General features: G+C 37.4%; 1 protein-coding gene and 1 long non-coding RNA gene across 2 annotated transcripts in view; one reads left to right on the top strand and one right to left on the bottom strand.

Annotated features, from left to right (window-relative positions):
• The window catches only part of MIB1 (MIB E3 ubiquitin protein ligase 1), a 73,098-nt gene that overhangs the window by 37,441 nt on the left and 16,659 nt on the right, over positions 1–18,998 (bottom strand). Inside the window, exons 8-12 of the mRNA XM_054984597.1 lie at positions 18,796–18,940; positions 18,045–18,178; positions 16,251–16,358; positions 14,780–14,977; positions 12,890–13,041 (exon numbers count right to left, since the gene is read on the bottom strand). Of these exons, the coding sequence (XP_054840572.1) occupies positions 12,890–13,041; positions 14,780–14,977; positions 16,251–16,358; positions 18,045–18,178; positions 18,796–18,940 (737 nt within the window). The remainder of the gene's footprint in view (positions 1–12,889; positions 13,042–14,779; positions 14,978–16,250; positions 16,359–18,044; positions 18,179–18,795; positions 18,941–18,998) is intronic.
• LOC129333149 (uncharacterized) overlaps positions 1,123–18,998 on the top strand; it is a 28,083-nt gene continuing 10,207 nt past the window's right edge. Inside the window, exons 1-2 of the long non-coding RNA XR_008597400.1 lie at positions 1,123–1,674; positions 2,715–4,429. This is a non-coding gene — a long non-coding RNA (uncharacterized LOC129333149). The remainder of the gene's footprint in view (positions 1,675–2,714; positions 4,430–18,998) is intronic.

Below are 18,998 nucleotides of genomic sequence, written 5' to 3'. Positions count from 1 at the left end.
ACTTCTTCAAATAAGTGTACATGAAATTGTATTCTATGGTTTTCAAGGTAATATCTGAAAGCATTTTAAAGACTGAAGATACCATTCCATGACTAGTTTTTTATTGTCAAAATACATTTAATGGGATTTATATTTGAGAGCTATCCACATTGACTTCTAAAATGAAGCAAAAAATTGTTCTCTCAGCAGTCTCTGTCCCAGTTCAGACAATGTGTGATGTATGGGAACATGCTGAAAGCTCCCATGCTCCCATCTGCCACTACTGCTCTTTCCTTTCAATACTATCCACCAGTAATAGAAATCAAATTTGCTGTAATTTCCATATGTTCCAGTGGGCTGGCAAACCATGGTATATGTGCATTTATACCTCTTCTCAACTGGATCATGTTTTATTATTTGCAAAGTGTAGTCCTCTAGAAGTTATGAACAGGAAATAAACTAAAACTTGCCTCTTTTATAACAACTGATATACTCTTTGAAAAGAAAAATACTATCCCAAATAAATTTAGAAGTATTAAGAATATCCTGCAGTATTTTCCAAAATAAATTGTCCATTAAAGGAGGGGTTTTTTTGAAAAAAAAAAAAGACTAAGAATATGTTGCTTATTAAACCAATTTCTTAATTGGAAAATTATTCTTCTTTATTTTAATCTACACCTACTAGACGAAAACTTTATTTCTATAGCTAAATGATTGCCTTACAGAGAATCTTTTAATTTCTGCTTATCCAGAGTTTATTTTTGTTACTAGACATTGCCCCTTGTTTGGCTTACTGCTTCCAATGCAGTAGCACAGGCACCACGCTTTTGAATCCAATTACAAACAAAATCTAGAAAACTCAAATGGAAATGCAAGATCTCACTTTATTTGGCTGTACTAAACATTTTGGCACAAATGGCTGAGTAGTGTTGGGACTACAGGATGAACAATCAATGGTTAGAGAAAAAGATAAAGTCACCCTCTTGCTTCTAGATCAGCAACTGAGACTATCTTTTCCAATGGTTGACCAAATATGGTCAGGGAAGAGAGAGCCTCTTTGCCTAGGAGCATGTTTCAAATACTTAGCTGCCTATAAAGCTGAAACAGTTTTGCTCATGTCCTCTAAGTGGCAAATGCATCCAGCCTAAATAGCATGCAAGTGGAAGCTTTGACCTCAACAATTGTATTTGACCTCTGAAGATGGAAAAAAGCTACAAGAGATCAGCCTAGAAACTAAAACTAAGGAAGAAGAAATGAAGTGTAATATTTAAGGAGCAAGAAGGAAGCAGTATTTTCTTGGTGGTACATGCTGAATTTTTAAGAGCTAATGGATATTTTTCTTTAACTGACAAAAAAGATGAGTTTGTTTTTCTTTGGGTTTCCTAGCAACTTTTTCTGAATATTTTATTGTGAGCCTTTCAGGCACAAGAAACTTATCTTTATGCATCTATAACTTTAGTATTATGAAAAAGAAGCAAATATCTTTCAAAATTATTACCCACATTTGGTTATAACTGTTTTAGAAAGTGAAATATGTATTCACTTGCACCCTCCCACTGCTCCCCCCTCCCATATAATGAAGAGCTGAATCAGCGAATAGTGAACGAACACTCAAGATGAGATGGCTGCTGCTGATGTCTCTCTCTAGGTCATTACCTCTTTTCCAACTGAAAATGCTGCATGATAAGCTTACAGGTAATAGAGCATTAGAAATCCTGCATTATTCCGCATGTCCCTGTTTGCATGTATTGTTTATTTGCTTAAATGTTATTTTAATCTCTATTGTAAGTAATGCTTATTGCCAGTGTGTTTAAGTATCAAGCATTTGTAGTGTAAAGAGCACATTTGATTTCATTTTTAATGTAAGTACTTTTCCAGACTATTTGATAAGAAATTCAGTTTTAATTTTATTTTAAATATTGTATTCCTTGATGTCTGAACATTTTAAAAAGTGTTAATTTCAGATAAATTCATTCTCTCCCTCAAGTCAAAGCATCTCACAGCTATTTCAATATACATAACAAAATAAGACACCAATATATTGTTTAATTGTAACAGTGTTAAGCCAGTGTTAAAAGTATTTTATTCTGGACCATGAATGCAACCCAGTTCAAATCTGAAATGAACAAATTGTAATTCTTATGCTGCAATGCTGTTTCTCCATGTAATACTGAGCTAGCTACAGCTAAGCTCTGATTTGCTCTCTATCAGCTGCACTAGCTTCTTGTTATGGGCTGCAGAAATTGAATATTTCACCTGTTTCCATCACAGGATCCTTAAGATTCTGTAGGTAACCATTTCTCTGAACCAGTACTCTAAAGAAACCTTATTTAGTAACTGTACCCAGATTACTATATGTTTACCATCTATGTACAACTCATTATCTTACAAATTTCATCTCTAAAAATTCTGACCACAGTAATATATATAAATTCTTACTGGTTCTTATAGTATGATTTTGTGCCTATCATACAATTAAATACAAGAGTACTGAATTGTCTGGAAGGCTAAGTATGTCACATGTTCCAATGATAAACATGGCAAGACTGCAAACTATTCTGTAGTGAAACATGTGAACTACTGTGTGAAATTAGCAATTATCCCAGAAGTGTTTAGTAAAGACCAGTTTATAATATGTGAACTACAGCAAGCTAAATACTAAACCTTTCCAGTTTTTTTAAAAAAGTTTTAACTTTTTTAACATAGAAGTATCTTCAATTTTAAATTTATTTTAGAAGCCATTGGCAACTTCAGCAAGATACTGGAGATGGAACTTTTTATTTGGAATATTCCATTTGGACAGTGCTCACATAAAACAGACTAACACCTGGATGAAGACTGTAATGGCAACTCAACTTTGAAGTGGAGTGCAACTTGCCATATCATGAAGAATTTTGTACAAACATTTAGTGAAATTATATTGCTCTTCATCTGCAAGCATATTATAGCAAGAAGCAGCAGCAGACACGTGGGCAAGTACTTGAAACCATCTTGACAATAATGAATTTGAATATGCTTTATATCTACTGTACAGAAATCATACCAAGTTTAGCCTAATCAATAAATGTACATTTGTATAAAAATACAATAAACATGGATCCTGGACCTAATTAGGAACATGCATCTTATACCTTAAAATAATGTGCTGTGAGGAAAATTCTTTTCAGCTTCATCCTGCGGATAGCTGAACCACTACTAAAACTTGCCCAGAGCACATACTTCTTTATGTACCCATATGAAAATACAGTGCTATGGAATGTAAAGAAGTATGTATTTTTGGCAGGTGTGAACTACCAGTAACAGAAACTGAAGTAAACTCTTCCTGAAATGAATTTTCTTTGATCTGGAAGCAAAACATTTATAATTTGTAAATTTACAAAAAATATTTGGCAAAAATGTGTAGAGTATTGAATGTATTTGTTAGTAATACAACTTTGTTCAGATATACAGTTTATGTTCTATGAATTCCAAATATAAGAATGTAAAATCAAATTGGAATAGCAATCATATACAAAGTTTGTGTGTAAAAATTGCTACTAACAATTTCTGGATAATGACAGCTCTGATTGCCTGATCAGACTTAAACATTTTTGGCTAGCAATCTTTACTGAAGCTTTTAAACATGTTTCTGATCTGTAACAATCATGAGACAAAGAAGTGAAACATGAATGTTGATAGCACAGCTATTAGTTGATTTGAAACGAATCAACAAAAAAATTTAACTATTCAAAAATATTACAATCTCTAAAGTGATTTTTTTGTTTAGAAATGAAGCTAAATTAGAGTTGACCGTCACAGTGAAAAACTCAAAATGATCCTCAGATGTCCCAAAACTTCTCTCACAAGCCCATAATTTTTATTCAAATCCATAAAGAACATTCCAGCATAATGCAAATCAGCTAAACAACAGTAAGTACTGCTACTGTGATTTTATAGACCTCTTACTCCCAAGTATCTCAGGACCCAAAGCAAGCAACAATATTCAAATAATAAACTGAACAAAATATTTTTTTAAAACAGATACAAAATATATTAAAACCATGTCAACACCAATCTAAAACCTCTGTGACTCACCAGCGGGATATCCCGCCCCCCCTTTCCCATGCTGACTGCCCCAAAAGCTCTCAAGAATAATTCTAGGTAGGAAGCCATGTTGGTCTGCAGGAAAACAACAGGATTTGAGTCTAGAGGCACCTTAGAGACCAACAAGGTTTTCAGGGTGTAAGCTTTCAAGAGTCAAGGGAGCTTTGACTCCTGGCAAGCTTATACCCTGAAAATCTTGTTGGTCTCTAAGGAGCCACTAGACTCAAATCCATCTGGAATAATCCAGCTGATATAAAAAAAAACCCTCTTGATTTCTTTTAGGAAGCTGTTACACAAACATGGAACAGTCACTGAAAAAGCCCAAGTCCAGACTGTTGCAGAATGTGCCAGGACAAAGGGAATACCGGTAATATCTATACCCTATTGCATTGTTGCTCAGTGTCCACAGTCACTGCTCATATTGACTCATACTGTGTAATCTGCCTTGCATCTCAGTGAGAAAGGTGGACTATAAATAACATAAATAAACACCTTAATACCTTCTAGGGAAGAATGACGCTGCCACACAAAAACATGCAGCTGAAGGTAACTGTAACACAATCCTACGCGGTATTACTCTAGTCCTTAGCCTATTGCAAATAATGGACTAAATCTAGAGTAACTCTGCATAGAATTTCACTGTTAATGTTACAAACAGAAAGTACAATTCATTGATATCAAAGTTGTCTAACATTGGGTATTTCTACAAAGTATTGTCCATTTCTCATGGCAATACAGCTGAAACAAAATGTTACTTTTTAAGACTTATCACACATCACAAATTTTTCACCCTTTCCTTGCTGCAAAAAAGTAACAAAATCTATTTTAGATATTATAAACACAGGCTCATATTAGTATTTCTCTCAGAACATCAGTTACTAAAATGCCACCTCCATAATTAGGTCAGCTGTTGAATTCAAGCTAAGCACAAGTTGAACTCTGAACATCTGCTGACACAGTTGTAACTCAAACATCTCAACCATTTGACTGACAAGGATAACACATGCTGACATTATCAAATGCTACACTACTTTTTTCCATGGTCACTTTTTGTCCTGATATGGCTAGTGCATGAAACTGAATTGCCATCCAAAAGAACACTTGAGCAGCTGGACCTGTATAACTGTTCTCAAACAGCTGATAAAAATAGATGCCAGTTTTATAGCTGCCTTAAATGCTTAAATCCAAAGCAAGCCACATGCTATGCTTCTATTAAAAAAGCATTAAAATGTATAGTGAAGAAATCTCACCACCAGTTCATAACAAGCAGATGAGGGCTGTGGTTAAAAGGACACTAATTGTTCATGGCTTGAACTAATTCTGTGCCCTCTTACCTTGACTTTCAAACAAAATACTGCATGTCCTCCTTTTACTGCAAATCTTCTGAATCAACCATCTTTTATTGACAAAACTCCACGCATATTAATTCATTTCAGAGACTGTGGGTTATGTTAAGAATCCCAACCCAAAACAGATTAAAAAACTGCTTAACAAAAACCTATCAGGGGAGGGGGGAGGGAAAAGAAACAATATTATGGAAAAGGCATCAGTTTGCTTGTTTTCAAGTACAACTCTGGTTTATTATATTCACATTTTATATATACTTGATTATTCCAGTTTGGTGTAGTGGTTAAGAGCATGGGACTCTAATCTGGAGAACCAGGTTTGATTCCCCACTCTTCCACTTGAAGCCAGCTGGGTGACCTTGGGCAAATCACAGTTCTCTGGAGCTCTCTCAGCCCCACCCACCTCACAGGGTGTTTTGTTGTGGGGATAATAACATACTTTGTAAACCGCTCTGAGTGGCTATTAAGTTGTTCTGAAGGGCAGTATATAAATTGATTATTATTATTATTATTATTATTATTATTACTATTATTCAAAGTAGCAAACTTAAACACTGTTACTTCTTCTGCCTCTTCTAATCAGTTATCTATTTCAACAGCTGTTCTAATAAAAGCAACAGTAGTAAATTGTAACTTGAATAAAACAACCACTGCCTTCCATTAATATGTTCTCTTTGTGTGTTAAATATATGCTGCGCAAAGAACCAAGAAACATACATTATTAATATAGCTAAATGTAAAAAGGCATAAAGATAAGGGCTGTATCTTTACCATTCTTTAAAAACGATAAAGGAATAACTAAATATTCCACACCATGTTTCTTCTACCAGACTTTCGGGTTTCATTTAAAAGACTCATCTCTACATTACATAAAGATAAAATATGTGAAATATTGGGAAATTTAAAAATGTATACTTAATACGTACAGGTTAAAATGTTTTGACAGTGTTATGAAACTTCCAGCTTTAATGCTTTGCTAAAGCTGGTAAAATGGAACCAAATCACCTGTTAAATGGATTTGGTCCCCTTCAACCAGCTGTAGCTATGTATTGATCACTACAGGACTAATGCTTTCATCAGCAAGACATTTAATGATGTTAACATGGAAACATACAAGAAAGAAAACTTAAAAACAGTCAAGCATGTAACTGTAAGTCAGCTATACAATCAAACAATAGTACAACCTATTCGAGGAAATTTAAGTATTAGTTGTCTAAAAGAATGCTACAGTATTAGAATATGTCCCTAATGTACTTCAAAGTCCTTGAGACTACTGGTTTTACTTGCTTTGATTTTATTTAGGATAAAAACAAGGTTGTACAGTTCTTATAAACAAACAGTAAGAATTCAAAAACATTTGTTCTACAATTTCTCTTATTTTCTTTCTTGTCCTCTCAAACTAAAACTGAGAATTAGTACGCAACAACTAAGATTTTTTTTTCATGATATTCTACATTTTTGTTAACAGAAACAGTAATAAAAGTAGTGATTTTGTGGTTTACAAGTTATCACCTCTCTATCATTTAAAACTATGTGAAAAAATACATTCATTAGTTAGTAGTCAATTTTGCTCATGTAGCCAGCTACAGACAAATTATTAAAAATGAGAGTTCAGCTACGCAAGAACCACAGACTACATTCCACAATGAACTGCTGCAGTTCCTTTGAACAGGAAATTAGTAGACCATGGAGAATAGTACTAAAACACTAATTTTTTGGCCAGGCTCAAGATCACATTGTAAAAGCGGGACATACCATGCAGCAAACTGAAAAAGAAACAATTCAGTTGCCAAGCAAATTTTCCTTCAAATGAAATACGAAAGTAAGCTTTTAGTCTGATTACAGTCTCTTCTGGATGGTCGGCTCACATAGATAATGGGAACTTCAACACTTAACACGTTAAGAATGATTGGTTCAATGCCTAAAAAGACATTACATTTTCTACATGTACAGTAACAGGTATCATAAGCGTCACATTCATTTTGTCAGACCTGTTGTCATGGCTGAAATGGAATACCATCAGCAGCAAAGAGCACCATTTTCACTGAGCTCCCTTTCCTTGCCCAACCTCAAACCTGAGCAGCCAAGACCCTGCCTCTGTGCCAGGCTTAGTTGGGCTGGAGGAAGAAGAGGCTTTAAGACCCCACTTCTTCCCTATTTCCCCCAAGCCCTCCTGCTTTTTCTAAGCAGGGAGAGAGGGTGGGTGCATGGGCTGCCTTCCTCCTAAGGCTGCCACACATACACAACGGAAACATGGTAGTAGAGAAAATGCTTGTCAAGAGGGTGAAGCTGTTGCCATGATATGGCCAGAGTGGGGATGCAGGAGAGAATGAAAACAACTTCCAAGTAAGCAAGCAAAACTTAATTTGCTTTTGTTTTCCTTTCCAGAAAGTTTTCCAATCTATACAGGATAAGACCTATATTTGGTAAGATAGTGAGTTAAATATGATTTGGTAAAGGATACCTATCTACACTGTCCCTTGTGTTGCAGAAATCTTGAGGGGGGAAAAAACAGATCAATTACATGGAAGTAATTACAAATGATTTAAGTGTGATTTACTTCTGGGTCTGTGTTTAGAAATGGTTTGTTACTCTAAAGCCCAAGATGGTCAAACTACAATTATGTTAAGAAGCACAGAAAATATTTATCTCAGTAAAGAATGGTGTATTCTCATCCCACTCAAAGTTTTATTTCAGATGATTATATCATTACATGGTATGTGCTAACCATGGTTCAGACATCAAATTTCACTTACTGCTTCTACAGCTGCAAGCACCTCTTCCCCTAGAGCAAGCACAACAGTTCTGCATCCCTAAAGTTTAAATTCGTCAAAACTATCAATAAGCATGAGGTTACCAGGTAGATGTTATATACCTGGAATTCACCTAACAAAGAGTCCACACGCAGGGAAGGCCAATCCCAGGAGATCCTAAGACACAGGGGAATTGAGATGGGCACAGGCTGATACGCTGGGCCCAAAGCCACTAAGGATTTAAAGGCCAGCACCAGCACTTGGAATTGGGTTCAAAACAAACTGGCAGGCAAGGTAGCTATGGCAATATAGGGGGAATATGATTTCCAAGACACCAATCAACACCCTAGATTCTGTATTCTGGGCCAACTGTAATTTCTGAACAGGCAGCCTTATGTAAAATTTGTTAAAGCAGTCTAGCCTTGATATTATCAAGACATTTGTGACTGAGAACAGGTCTACATTCCCAAGAAAGGTTGCATCTGGTAGACAACTCTTGAGTTGGAAAACAGTACTCCTAGCTATTTTCAATACCTGTTTTTCAATCAGCAATGCAGGGTCCAGAAGCACCCCTCAAACTGTGCACATGTTTCTTTAAAAGGAGAATGATATCATTTACAGAAAAGGCTGTAAACCTATACCAGTTGAGCTTTCCTCCAATCAACATCACTTTTTGTGATGTTTGGTCTCAGTTTGTTCACCCAAGTCCAAAAAACTGATTTAGGGTTTCCAGTGTCTTCTCAGATTTAGATAAAAGAAGAAACAGAGTTGAGTCATCAGCCTGTTGGTGGCACTGGATTCCAAATTTCTAGATGACTTCTCCCAGTGGTTTTGTGTAGATGTTGAAGAACTTGGGAAACAAGATGGAATCCTGCAGTACACTGCAGACAAAAAGCCAGTCAGAAGAGCAGTAGTCATCCAACACTACCTTCTGACAGCTGAGCCAAAAAGTAGAAGAGTGCCTCCCGAGCCCATACAAGCTAGCCATTCCAGAAGAACATCACGCTGAATGGCAACAAAAGCCACTGAGACGTCGAAAGTGCAAGAGATTGCACACACTGGCAGCCATCCCACTGTAAGTTATCAAGTAAGGCTATCATCACAGTAGCTATCAAGATTACCAGGATGCAAACTGGAAAAATATTTAGACAATCCATTTCATACAGAAAATCTTGAAACTGCCTTTCCAGCATTCTCTGTACATAAGACCTGAAAAAGGAAAGGGTCAGGGGAAACTACAATTAATAGTATGACTAGTAAAACATTTTAGAGCAGCCTGTTCTCATTTCCTATCTGCTCCGTGTTCCAATCTCTAGCTATACTTTCCTACAGAACAGCAGACATGTCTATGATTCACGGATTTAGACATCATACCAAATCACAGTAAACCTTCCTTAACCATGGTTTAATCTGAGCCATCACTTGGAAAAGACTTTACTAAATTATTATCATTCAGTGTTTTCATTCTATAGATACTGTTCCAAAAGATAACATTATTGCTTTCATACAATGTTACCATGCATATCTGCATAACATTCTGATCAACATGAATTTTCTGGTGGAAGTGCAGTTGAAGCGCAAAACCTGTAATTCCTATTCATCGAAACAACCTGCTGCCAAGTTTTATAGTCCCTGATGCCAATAAAGCCCATTCTCTCCTTTCACCTACTGGATCACATGATCCCAAGGGGCTATATACAATCTAGGAACTACCAGTTGCTGACTATTAGCACTGTGTAAGATAGCATCTAATTTAAACACCATACTGTGTTTCAGGCACCAAGTAATAGTTTGAGCTCGAACACAACAGGCATATTTTAGAGGTGTTTGTTTTTATTTTCCATTAGCTATTAGCTTCATAAGTTCAATTGTTTCCATAATGCAACAGCCTCAGATGAGTAATAATCATACATGGCTAGCAATCAAGTTATTACACCAGAAGCCACTGAGCACAAACCATAATTTTCAATGTCAGGTTTCTGTTTCTCATTGGCTGGCACATTAACAAAATATAATTTGTCATACAAAACTGACAGGGTTAATCTTAACTGACATGACTCTCCTTCAGTCTTCCACAGTATAAAAAGTCTGAGGAGTTTGGCCCTATATGACCAGAGATTATAGGCCCAAGTAAAAAATGCCTTCACAGACTACATTTCAGTGAAACAATCCCATATTAAAAGCAGTTTTGCTCCATATTTTAGTTCCAGCTGAGAGATCTTTGTTAATACCTGTGAACTTTCCCCAGAGACAAAGACAACTACATCTTACTACAAAGTGGAGAATCACTTATGATTTCTTTTATAATGTGTTCTACTCCAAAACAGGCCTGCTATACATTACTTCTGCAATGTGGTTGCTTTGTGAAGCATATAGCTGGCTCCCACGCTACTAATAAAGGAATAATATTCATACTTTTATTCCCCATGCAAGTTTTAATGCCATCCACAGAATGTAATGAAGACAGGATCCCAGATGTTCCCAACCTTGTTGAGGCACTTTTGGAATTTTTGACAAAGAGTAGTGGGCACCATTACAAAATGGCTGCCACGGGAGGGGGGCAATCACAAAACATTGGAAGAGGGCAAGGCCAGGCAACTATGAAGCCCATGAAGGGAACAACTGTTTCCAAAGGGTCACTCTCTGCAGAAGCACATCCTGTAACAAAAAAGGCAGAGGAAAGTGGCAACCGGCTCTTCCTTTTGAGAGAAAGGCTGCTTAATTTCCATTTCCAAAGAAAGGGGAGCAATTTGCTCCCTGCAAGGTTACAGGGAAAGTTGTCAAGACAAGAAATGTAAAAAAGGTTGTGTTTATGGTTAAGTTGATGGCACTACGGGTGTGCACCAAAAAAAAAAAAAAAAAAAACCCAGAAATCTGGGGTTTCAGGATCCCAAAACATCCAAGATTCCAGAAATCTGGGAAATATTATCCAATCTGGTTAAGCGAGAATCCCAGATTATTCAGCCATCATAACCTATGAGGAAAACTATCTGGGGGCTGGCGTGGCAACTCCAACAAATTTGCAGGGAATCCTGACTGTACTCTAAAGACCACCAAGTTTCAGGAAGGTTGGACCCCAGAGTCCAATTCTACGGGCCCCTGAAAAAGGTGCCCCCAGCCACTCTCCATTGTTTCCTATGGGGGAAATATTTCCAAGCAGGCTCTTAGGCAGAAACACACAAGGGCAAGACTGTCAGTGGCCAAAGACACATCCCCAAATGCAACCTCAACCCACAGAAAGCCCAACAGAACCAAACCGAAACCCTTCCCCCAAACACATGCACCCCTAAACAAGCTGCCGAGCCACTCTCCATTGTTTCCTAAAGGAGAAACATTTCCAAGCAAGCTCTCAGGCAGAAGCACACAGGGACAAGGCTGCCAGTGGCTAAAGGCACACTCCCCAATTCAAGAGAATTCCCAACAGAACCAAAGTGAATCAAGGGGACCAACATCAACCCAGAAAATCATGTCAGAAACAGAGAATTCCACCCAAACCAAACTGAAACAAGGGACACTGTTGCAACTTTGCCCAATTGAGCTAGTGTCACTCACAGAAGCCAGGCAGACAAGGAGAGCTCCTGCATGTCACTCCCCGCTCCTTGCCTCACTCCCTCTCCTTCCTGCCTTTACCTCCCTCCCCCCCTCCCTCTTCCCCTTCTCCTCTTGGAAAACAAGCAGGTAAAACCCAGAATGGAACCAGCCAAAGGCTGGTTTGACTGGGATTTATCTGGGGGTCTGGATCCAGATTCAGGGATCATATACTGGATTCTCTGATTTGATCTAGGAAAGTCAGATTTAGCTGGATTGGCAAAAATCAAGCTGTTCCCCCAAACCCCAGATCCAGACTGCACACTCCTAGAAGGTACACAGCTTGATAGATCTGCTGGGGTTGAGCTCAGCACTATGTTAGTCAGACAGCTGTACATAAGAAACGCAAAGCCCCGTTTTTCCATTTTATTCAAGACAAAAGCAAGAAGCAGGCATTAGCAAACACAATGACAGGTGCCACACTGGGGAACAAAGATCCAGTCTAACTATGACACACAAAGATAAGCGGTGCAATGTGGAAGCTAGCTGTATTACATTGGCTATGTTCTATATCACAAACTATTTTCACTGACAGTTCCAGCATATTTTCTCAAGCAATTCCAGTTTATTACACCTGAGAATGGCATTATTTCAAGTCCCTTGGAAAACTGCAGCTACAGTATTGGTATAATTACATTACTAGCTATTGTAGCCTGAGGTTCTTTTTCATCCCAATCCACTACACAATTTTACCCTAGTATACGTCAAGTGTGTCACTTATCAATCTACTCAGAAAAAGTCTGACTCATTTGCAATCTCTCAACGTGATGCAACTATCACATGAAGATTATTTTATATTACCCTACATGGCAGCTATCATGACAGCGAACTGTCCATGAGTAGTTCATCACATACTCTGAAAACAAAGTTTTGCGGTGGCATGGTGCATCACCATGTTGACCACACATAGTTCACCATACGAAACCATTTAAAGTGGCCTATAGTGGCAGCCCTGAGGTATGAACAGCCACACATTGGAAAACAATTCACCAACGCTCACTTCAACCACTTAGAAACAGAATAACGTACAAACCAAACATTCATCTGTGAACTACTGCATAAAGTCTTCCCAACACTGAATTATTTTCTAGTTGTCCTTCTGCTTATTAAACACGAAGCAGTAATCAGTGTCTACTGTACCTTGGATTCCCTCTTAGAGCAGCATGATGGAGAGCATTAAACCCGTTGTTGTTTGTAATAGTCACATCGGCTCCTGCTTCCAGAAGTACAGCCAAGATGTCATCACGCTTTTTACTAATTGCATCATGAAGAGGAGTATCACCCTCAGAATCCTAAAAACAGGAATTAATTAATTCCCTTGAATGGATTTATAGAATCTTATTTCCAGAAAATGCATTTGATTACAAAAAACCTACAGATATATTTTATAAGAATGTATGTTCAGGAAGTGATTTATGTTGTAGATGATACACTGTTATAAAAGAATATGAATAGCATTTCACATGAATGTTAACTTGGCCAATGTAAATTTTGACTTTTAATGAAGCACACACTAGCAGGAACAAACCACTATATCTGATGGCACTAAGATACCAGAAATATTTCAATTAGCACAGTTTTAAAATTTGTTTTGAAAACCCTTTTTATTTATTTATAATTTGCCTTCCAAACTAGAAAAGCAAAACAATCCCACCCTTTCACATTTAGTAGCTGCTACAGAGATGCTCTTCCTTGCCAATAATATTCTTCTTGCATATTTAGTGTAAAGCTTCTTAGAGTTTTATCACTTTAAAAACTAATACCTTGACTTGTACTTGAATCAGTATAGGAAGGCTGTACTGGTAAAAACAGTCACAGCAAACTACCCAGACACCAAGGCGCAGGCTGCAACTTCTAAACAGTCATAGGAGAAGCCTCATACAGACTTTTAGAAGTTTTAGAAACTCCTGTTTCTATATACACAAGCCAGACCACTCCCATTGCTAAGGAAGCAAGCAGGTTTTTTGTCAATGTTGAGCATTTGGCATGTTATCCAAATGCACTAAACTCCTGAAAGTGTATCATTTTATATTCTATTTTTGTATTGGGGGGGGGGGAGGAATCTCATCTCAACCCCTAGCCTTCCTGCATCACCTTGTACCCTCAGGCCCCCAGCCAAGTTTTTCTGTAAACACACAGCAAAGTCTATTGAAATATTTTCACTTCATATGTCCAACTTCTGCAGCAATTGATTTCTAATTGTTCCCTGCTGTGTTTGCCTGTAATCAAGTAAGTTACAATTACAACATCAAGGACAAGTATTAAATTACAAACTGTACTGCAACTTCATGTCCTTTTTGCATATTCTGTAATAAAACTAATGGTTTGGCTAATTTACAAGACACGTTTTTCAGCAACGTTTCAAATGACTTGGCAAGTTACTAGCTTTTATCTCATCTTATGTTAGTATTTTTTCCTTTTGGATAAAGCATGATAAACTTTGGGGGAGCAGTGTGGTTAGAGAGCAGAAAGTGACAGAGTTATTTTATAAAATTTATACTCCGCCCTCCCCCCAAACAGGCTTAGGGCTGCTAACAACATATATTATACAATTAAAACTATATACGTAACTAAAAAATCATACAAACAATACAAACAACTGACTCCATGATCGACTCAGATTATAACAAAAATCTAAAAAACCATGTACATAGTTCATAGTTCATCTCTACATCAAAATAACAACTCATACTAAAAATTTCTATTGCACACTAAAGGACGGGGGAAGTTCTACTGCTTTATAGTGTTCGGGGGTGAGTTTAGCTCCAAATAAATAGGCTCTCATCTAATTCAGTTTCACAAATAACTCCTGGACGTGGCGATAAGGAGGAGATTCTCTTCAAGGGGTCTCAAGGACATCAAATCAATTAAGATGTAACAGTTGGAATACGTTTACCTGATTCTGTACTTCTGATTAAGCATGCTTAAGATGGTTTTGTTAGTAACTTCAGTAAGTTAGCACTAAACCCAATACCCATGTTTTCATGCAGGTTATTTTATCATAATGGTAAGACAACACTTTAAAATTACCTGCAGACTAGGATGACAACCAAAGTCCAGTAATGTCTTCACTACTTGGAGATGACCTTTATTAACAGCAATATGAAGTGGGGTCTGTCTACGTTTATTACGAGCATTCAGATCTGCACTGCCCCTATGCAAGACCTCTATCACAGCTCCTTCATCACCAAAAGCTGCGTGATGAACAGCCCTGTCTCCATCTTTGTCCTAAAGAATCAATATTAAATTGAATTAATCATATTATATTTGTTCCAGACAATATTTATTTTTAGTCAATGATAAATCACTTTAGAGCCTTTTATGAAGAATAACGCTGTAATGGCATCAAATACCATTATTATGCTGGCATTATGTCCATCTGTGTATAATACATTTCACTTGACATTTTGTTGAGATTTATCAAAGTATGTACACCCCACATTCTCAAAAGCCAGTTACCAAGACAGCTTTAACTTCTTAATAAATAAAACAACAATATAAATCAGCAATAAAACAATAGGCTAAAAAAACCTAGCATTAAAATACTTTAAAGATCAAAAGCAGTTTAAAAACAACCATCACCACACCGCAACAAAACCTTGGCAGTGAGGGACCAAATCCACAACCATCAACAAAAGGCTTAATAAAAAAAGAAACATCCTTACAGGCAACAAAAGCTTAATCATCTTGGCATTACATGTCTAGATTTTGTAACTTCCTACCCACCACCAAGGTTGCTCTGACCTTGCTTCACTTGGCAGGGGTATATTGAACAGGATCCCTGTGGATGATTCTGACAGGAAGCTAATGTCAAATCAGGAAGTTCTTTAACTACCTTGGTCTCTGGTTCTTTATTGCTTTAAAGGTAATGACCAGTAGTACTTTTGAATTGTACCCAGAAATGATTCAACAGATAGTGTAGCTCTTCTGACAAGGTATGTTCCTTGCAATTTATGCAAACCAGTAATCTCACTGCTTAGTTTGAAGCTTCTGAACTCCTTTCAAAGGAGAATGTATGTCAAATGTGGGCAGTACTCAGTTACCAGCAGTGCCTATACATCACAAATAACATAAAATGACTGGAGTAAAGATCAGTATTGATATAATACAGATCCATGGTTTGGGAGTGAAGTGAGCCAGGCAAATCCCCCCCCCCCCAAAACAGCCTGGTGTTCTGACTGCTTCTAACTCCTGTTAAGGCCACTCCTAAACTTCAATGTATTATTCTCATATCAGTTTAGGTTGTAGGTGTAATTTACAGTAAGTGCAAATTTAATATAAAATATAAGGTAACTATGAGAATTCTCATAAGGAAATGGTAACCAAAAACAGGAACTTAGATGCAACTACTTTATACTCTGATCAGTCAGCAATAGACGGAATCAAGAAATTAAGATGTCCCTCAGCTTTAAGAGAAATATCAACAATTGAAGTTACAAATGGATGTGATGAAAGATAAAGCTAAACTCGCAAGCAGTTGCAATGACAGAAGATAATATACCTCTGCTTCTACATCCACATTCTGTTTCAGAAGCAATTTCAAAATGTCAACGTGTCCATTCTGACTAGCTGCTTGCATAGCTGTGTGTCCTGCACACTGTCCATTCACCTGTAAGTATAAGATTGAGCAGTTTAAGGCAACTTACAAAACACACACACACATTAATTTTATACACGAGACTTGGGAGGGGCAGTGACCCAATAAGGGAACATCTGCTTTGCACGTGGAGGTCCCGGGTTCAATCCCTTGTATCTCCATATACAAGTACCAAGAAGTAGGCGATGTGAAAAACCTCTACTTGAGACCCTGGAGAGCCACTGACAATCTGATTATAACAACACAACAATATCATTCGATTTATACACTGCCCTTCAGTACAACTTAATGCCCACTCAGAGCAGTTTACAAAGTATGATATTATTATCCCAACAACAAACACCCTGTGAGGAGGGTGGGGCTGAGAGAGCTCCAGAGAGCTGTGACTAGCCCAAGGTCACCCAGCTGACTTCAAGTGGAGGAGTGGGGAATCAAACCTGGCTCTCCAGATTAGAGTCCCATGCTCTTAACCACTACACCAAATTGACCTTGATAGACCAAGGGATTTTTTCAGTATAAAGCAGCTTTGTGTGTTCATGATATTGTAATATTCAGAGGCATACAGAATTGAAAGGAACACCAAGGAGCTCAACAATTCTTTACAAATATTTTCCAAAACATTTACTGAACATCAGATCAATGGTCTTCTCAAACTCTCCTGAATTTCTAGTCTGGCTAAATTAAAGAATCTGATCTATTTATTTGAAATTACACATTTACATTAAAAAGCTACTTTGAAAGATGAGTAACATTCAGGCTAAGGGAAACCTGACACTGAGTAACTCATATCAAGGTACTTATAGACATAAGCAGGGCTTTTTTCTGGGGAAAGAGGTGGGGGAACTCTTACTCGGGGCAACTCCTGGCAGGAGGTGGCACCTGTCATTATATGCAGGAAGTGATGTCATCACGCATGGCGCAGCCACCCTCCAGCAGAAAGAGAAAAGAATGGAAAGAAAGAAATAAAGAAGGAACAAGAAAGGAAGGGGGGAGGAATGAGAAAGGAAGGGGGGAGACAGAGAGACAGAAAGAAGGAAAGACATGGAAAGAAGGAAAGAGAAAGGAAGTAAGGGAAAGAAGGAAAGAGTGAGAGCGAGAGCAAGAAAGAGAGAGAGAGAGAGAAAGGGGGAAGGAAGGTTTCAGCTGGGAGGGGGGAATCCCCCTCCTCTCAGCTGAAGTTTAAAGCCCTTTTAGGGCTTCCCCAGCTTCAACTAGTCTTGGACTGCAGGGAGAGGTGCCGAAACACCTTTCCACTGCATTCCGACTGAAGAAATCCCTGGACATAAGTTTCTTTCTACCCAGTCAATCACTCTGTTTCTAACCTTATTACTATTTTTAAAATTACTTTTGTAACTTACTTACAATACTCAAAACACAGTCATACCAAAATGAATTATCTGTAAGCTAACAAAACATTGCAATTCTTTCCTCCTGACTGAATCAGTGATTCTATCAAAAACTATTCTGAAGCCAGTAGACTGGGTATTATATTTGGATATTGTATCTCAAAAGTCCTTAAGAAGAACACAATGCAACTTGAGGAATGAGGACTCTTCTATAAGCACACTGTGGTTCACTTCCTGACTTCTGCAAATACTATAAAAAGAAAGCACATCTTTACCTTGTCTAACAGCCAAAGGGGCTTTTGGAGACTTCCTTTGAATGAACCCTTTTAAACAAGGTAACAGAAATACTCACATCCACATCTGGTCTCTTAAGCAAATCTTCTACTTTAGCTACATCTCCATTAGCAGCTGCTTTAACAAGCTCTTCATTAAGATCACCAGATTCTTGAGTTTCAAACAGTTTCTTCAATAACTGGGACAATCTTTCTGTGAACATGAAATAAAGCTCTTTGTTTAACAGGATCACATTTCCTGAATACAGTATTGTATTTTTAAAAATATACCACTTAATCAAGAACTGTGCTATACAAATATGAAAAGCTCTAACTCAGCCATATTTTTCAAGAATTAGATATGTTTCACACACTCTTGTAATTTGCTGATTGCATATACCTTTCTCCATTCAAATATTCAAATGCAACAATTCCAGAGAGTAGAAACTGCATTAGCAGTGTTGAGTAGCAACTGCCCATTACTTAGACACATAATCAACTAATATATTGATCTGAACTATGTATTCAAGGATTATTCATTCCTTAGTAACATCCCAGGCACTTCACAGATAATTAAAACAAATCATTATTAAACCAAAACCAAGATAGATTCTAAATCCAACTATTAAGAACAAGAGCAATAGTAAAATCCAAAAAACACTAACTAATATTTTTGTGGGCTAGTAATTTTCCATATTAATTTTAAAGCTCATTGGAAGAAGTCATATTTGACTGTTGGATTCCGCCCGCCCCCCGCCCAATCCTGATACCAAAAACATCCGTCATAATCTCAAGTTATTCAGAAACCATGACATTAAACTTCTAACTTACCTCCAGATGCATTGCTTATAGCAGAACCTGCTGATGCTACCTTTGATACAGCAGCCGGGTTGTATGTCCAAGAGGTTCCACAAACCTCTACCTTTAAGTCACTGTCTGAATAGATCTGCTGCACCCTTCCAACTTTACCCAAAGTCTAATTTGGAGACAAGACAGAACCCAGTATATGTCATTTGAAAAGTTATATATCACTA

The sequence above is a fragment of the Eublepharis macularius genome, chromosome 7, assembly GCF_028583425.1.
Source record: "Eublepharis macularius isolate TG4126 chromosome 7, MPM_Emac_v1.0, whole genome shotgun sequence".
Classification (NCBI taxonomy): Eukaryota; Metazoa; Chordata; class Lepidosauria; order Squamata; family Eublepharidae; genus Eublepharis; species Eublepharis macularius.
The sequence above is the reverse complement of the archived record's forward strand: the minus strand, read 5'-3'. Positions and strand labels throughout refer to the sequence as shown.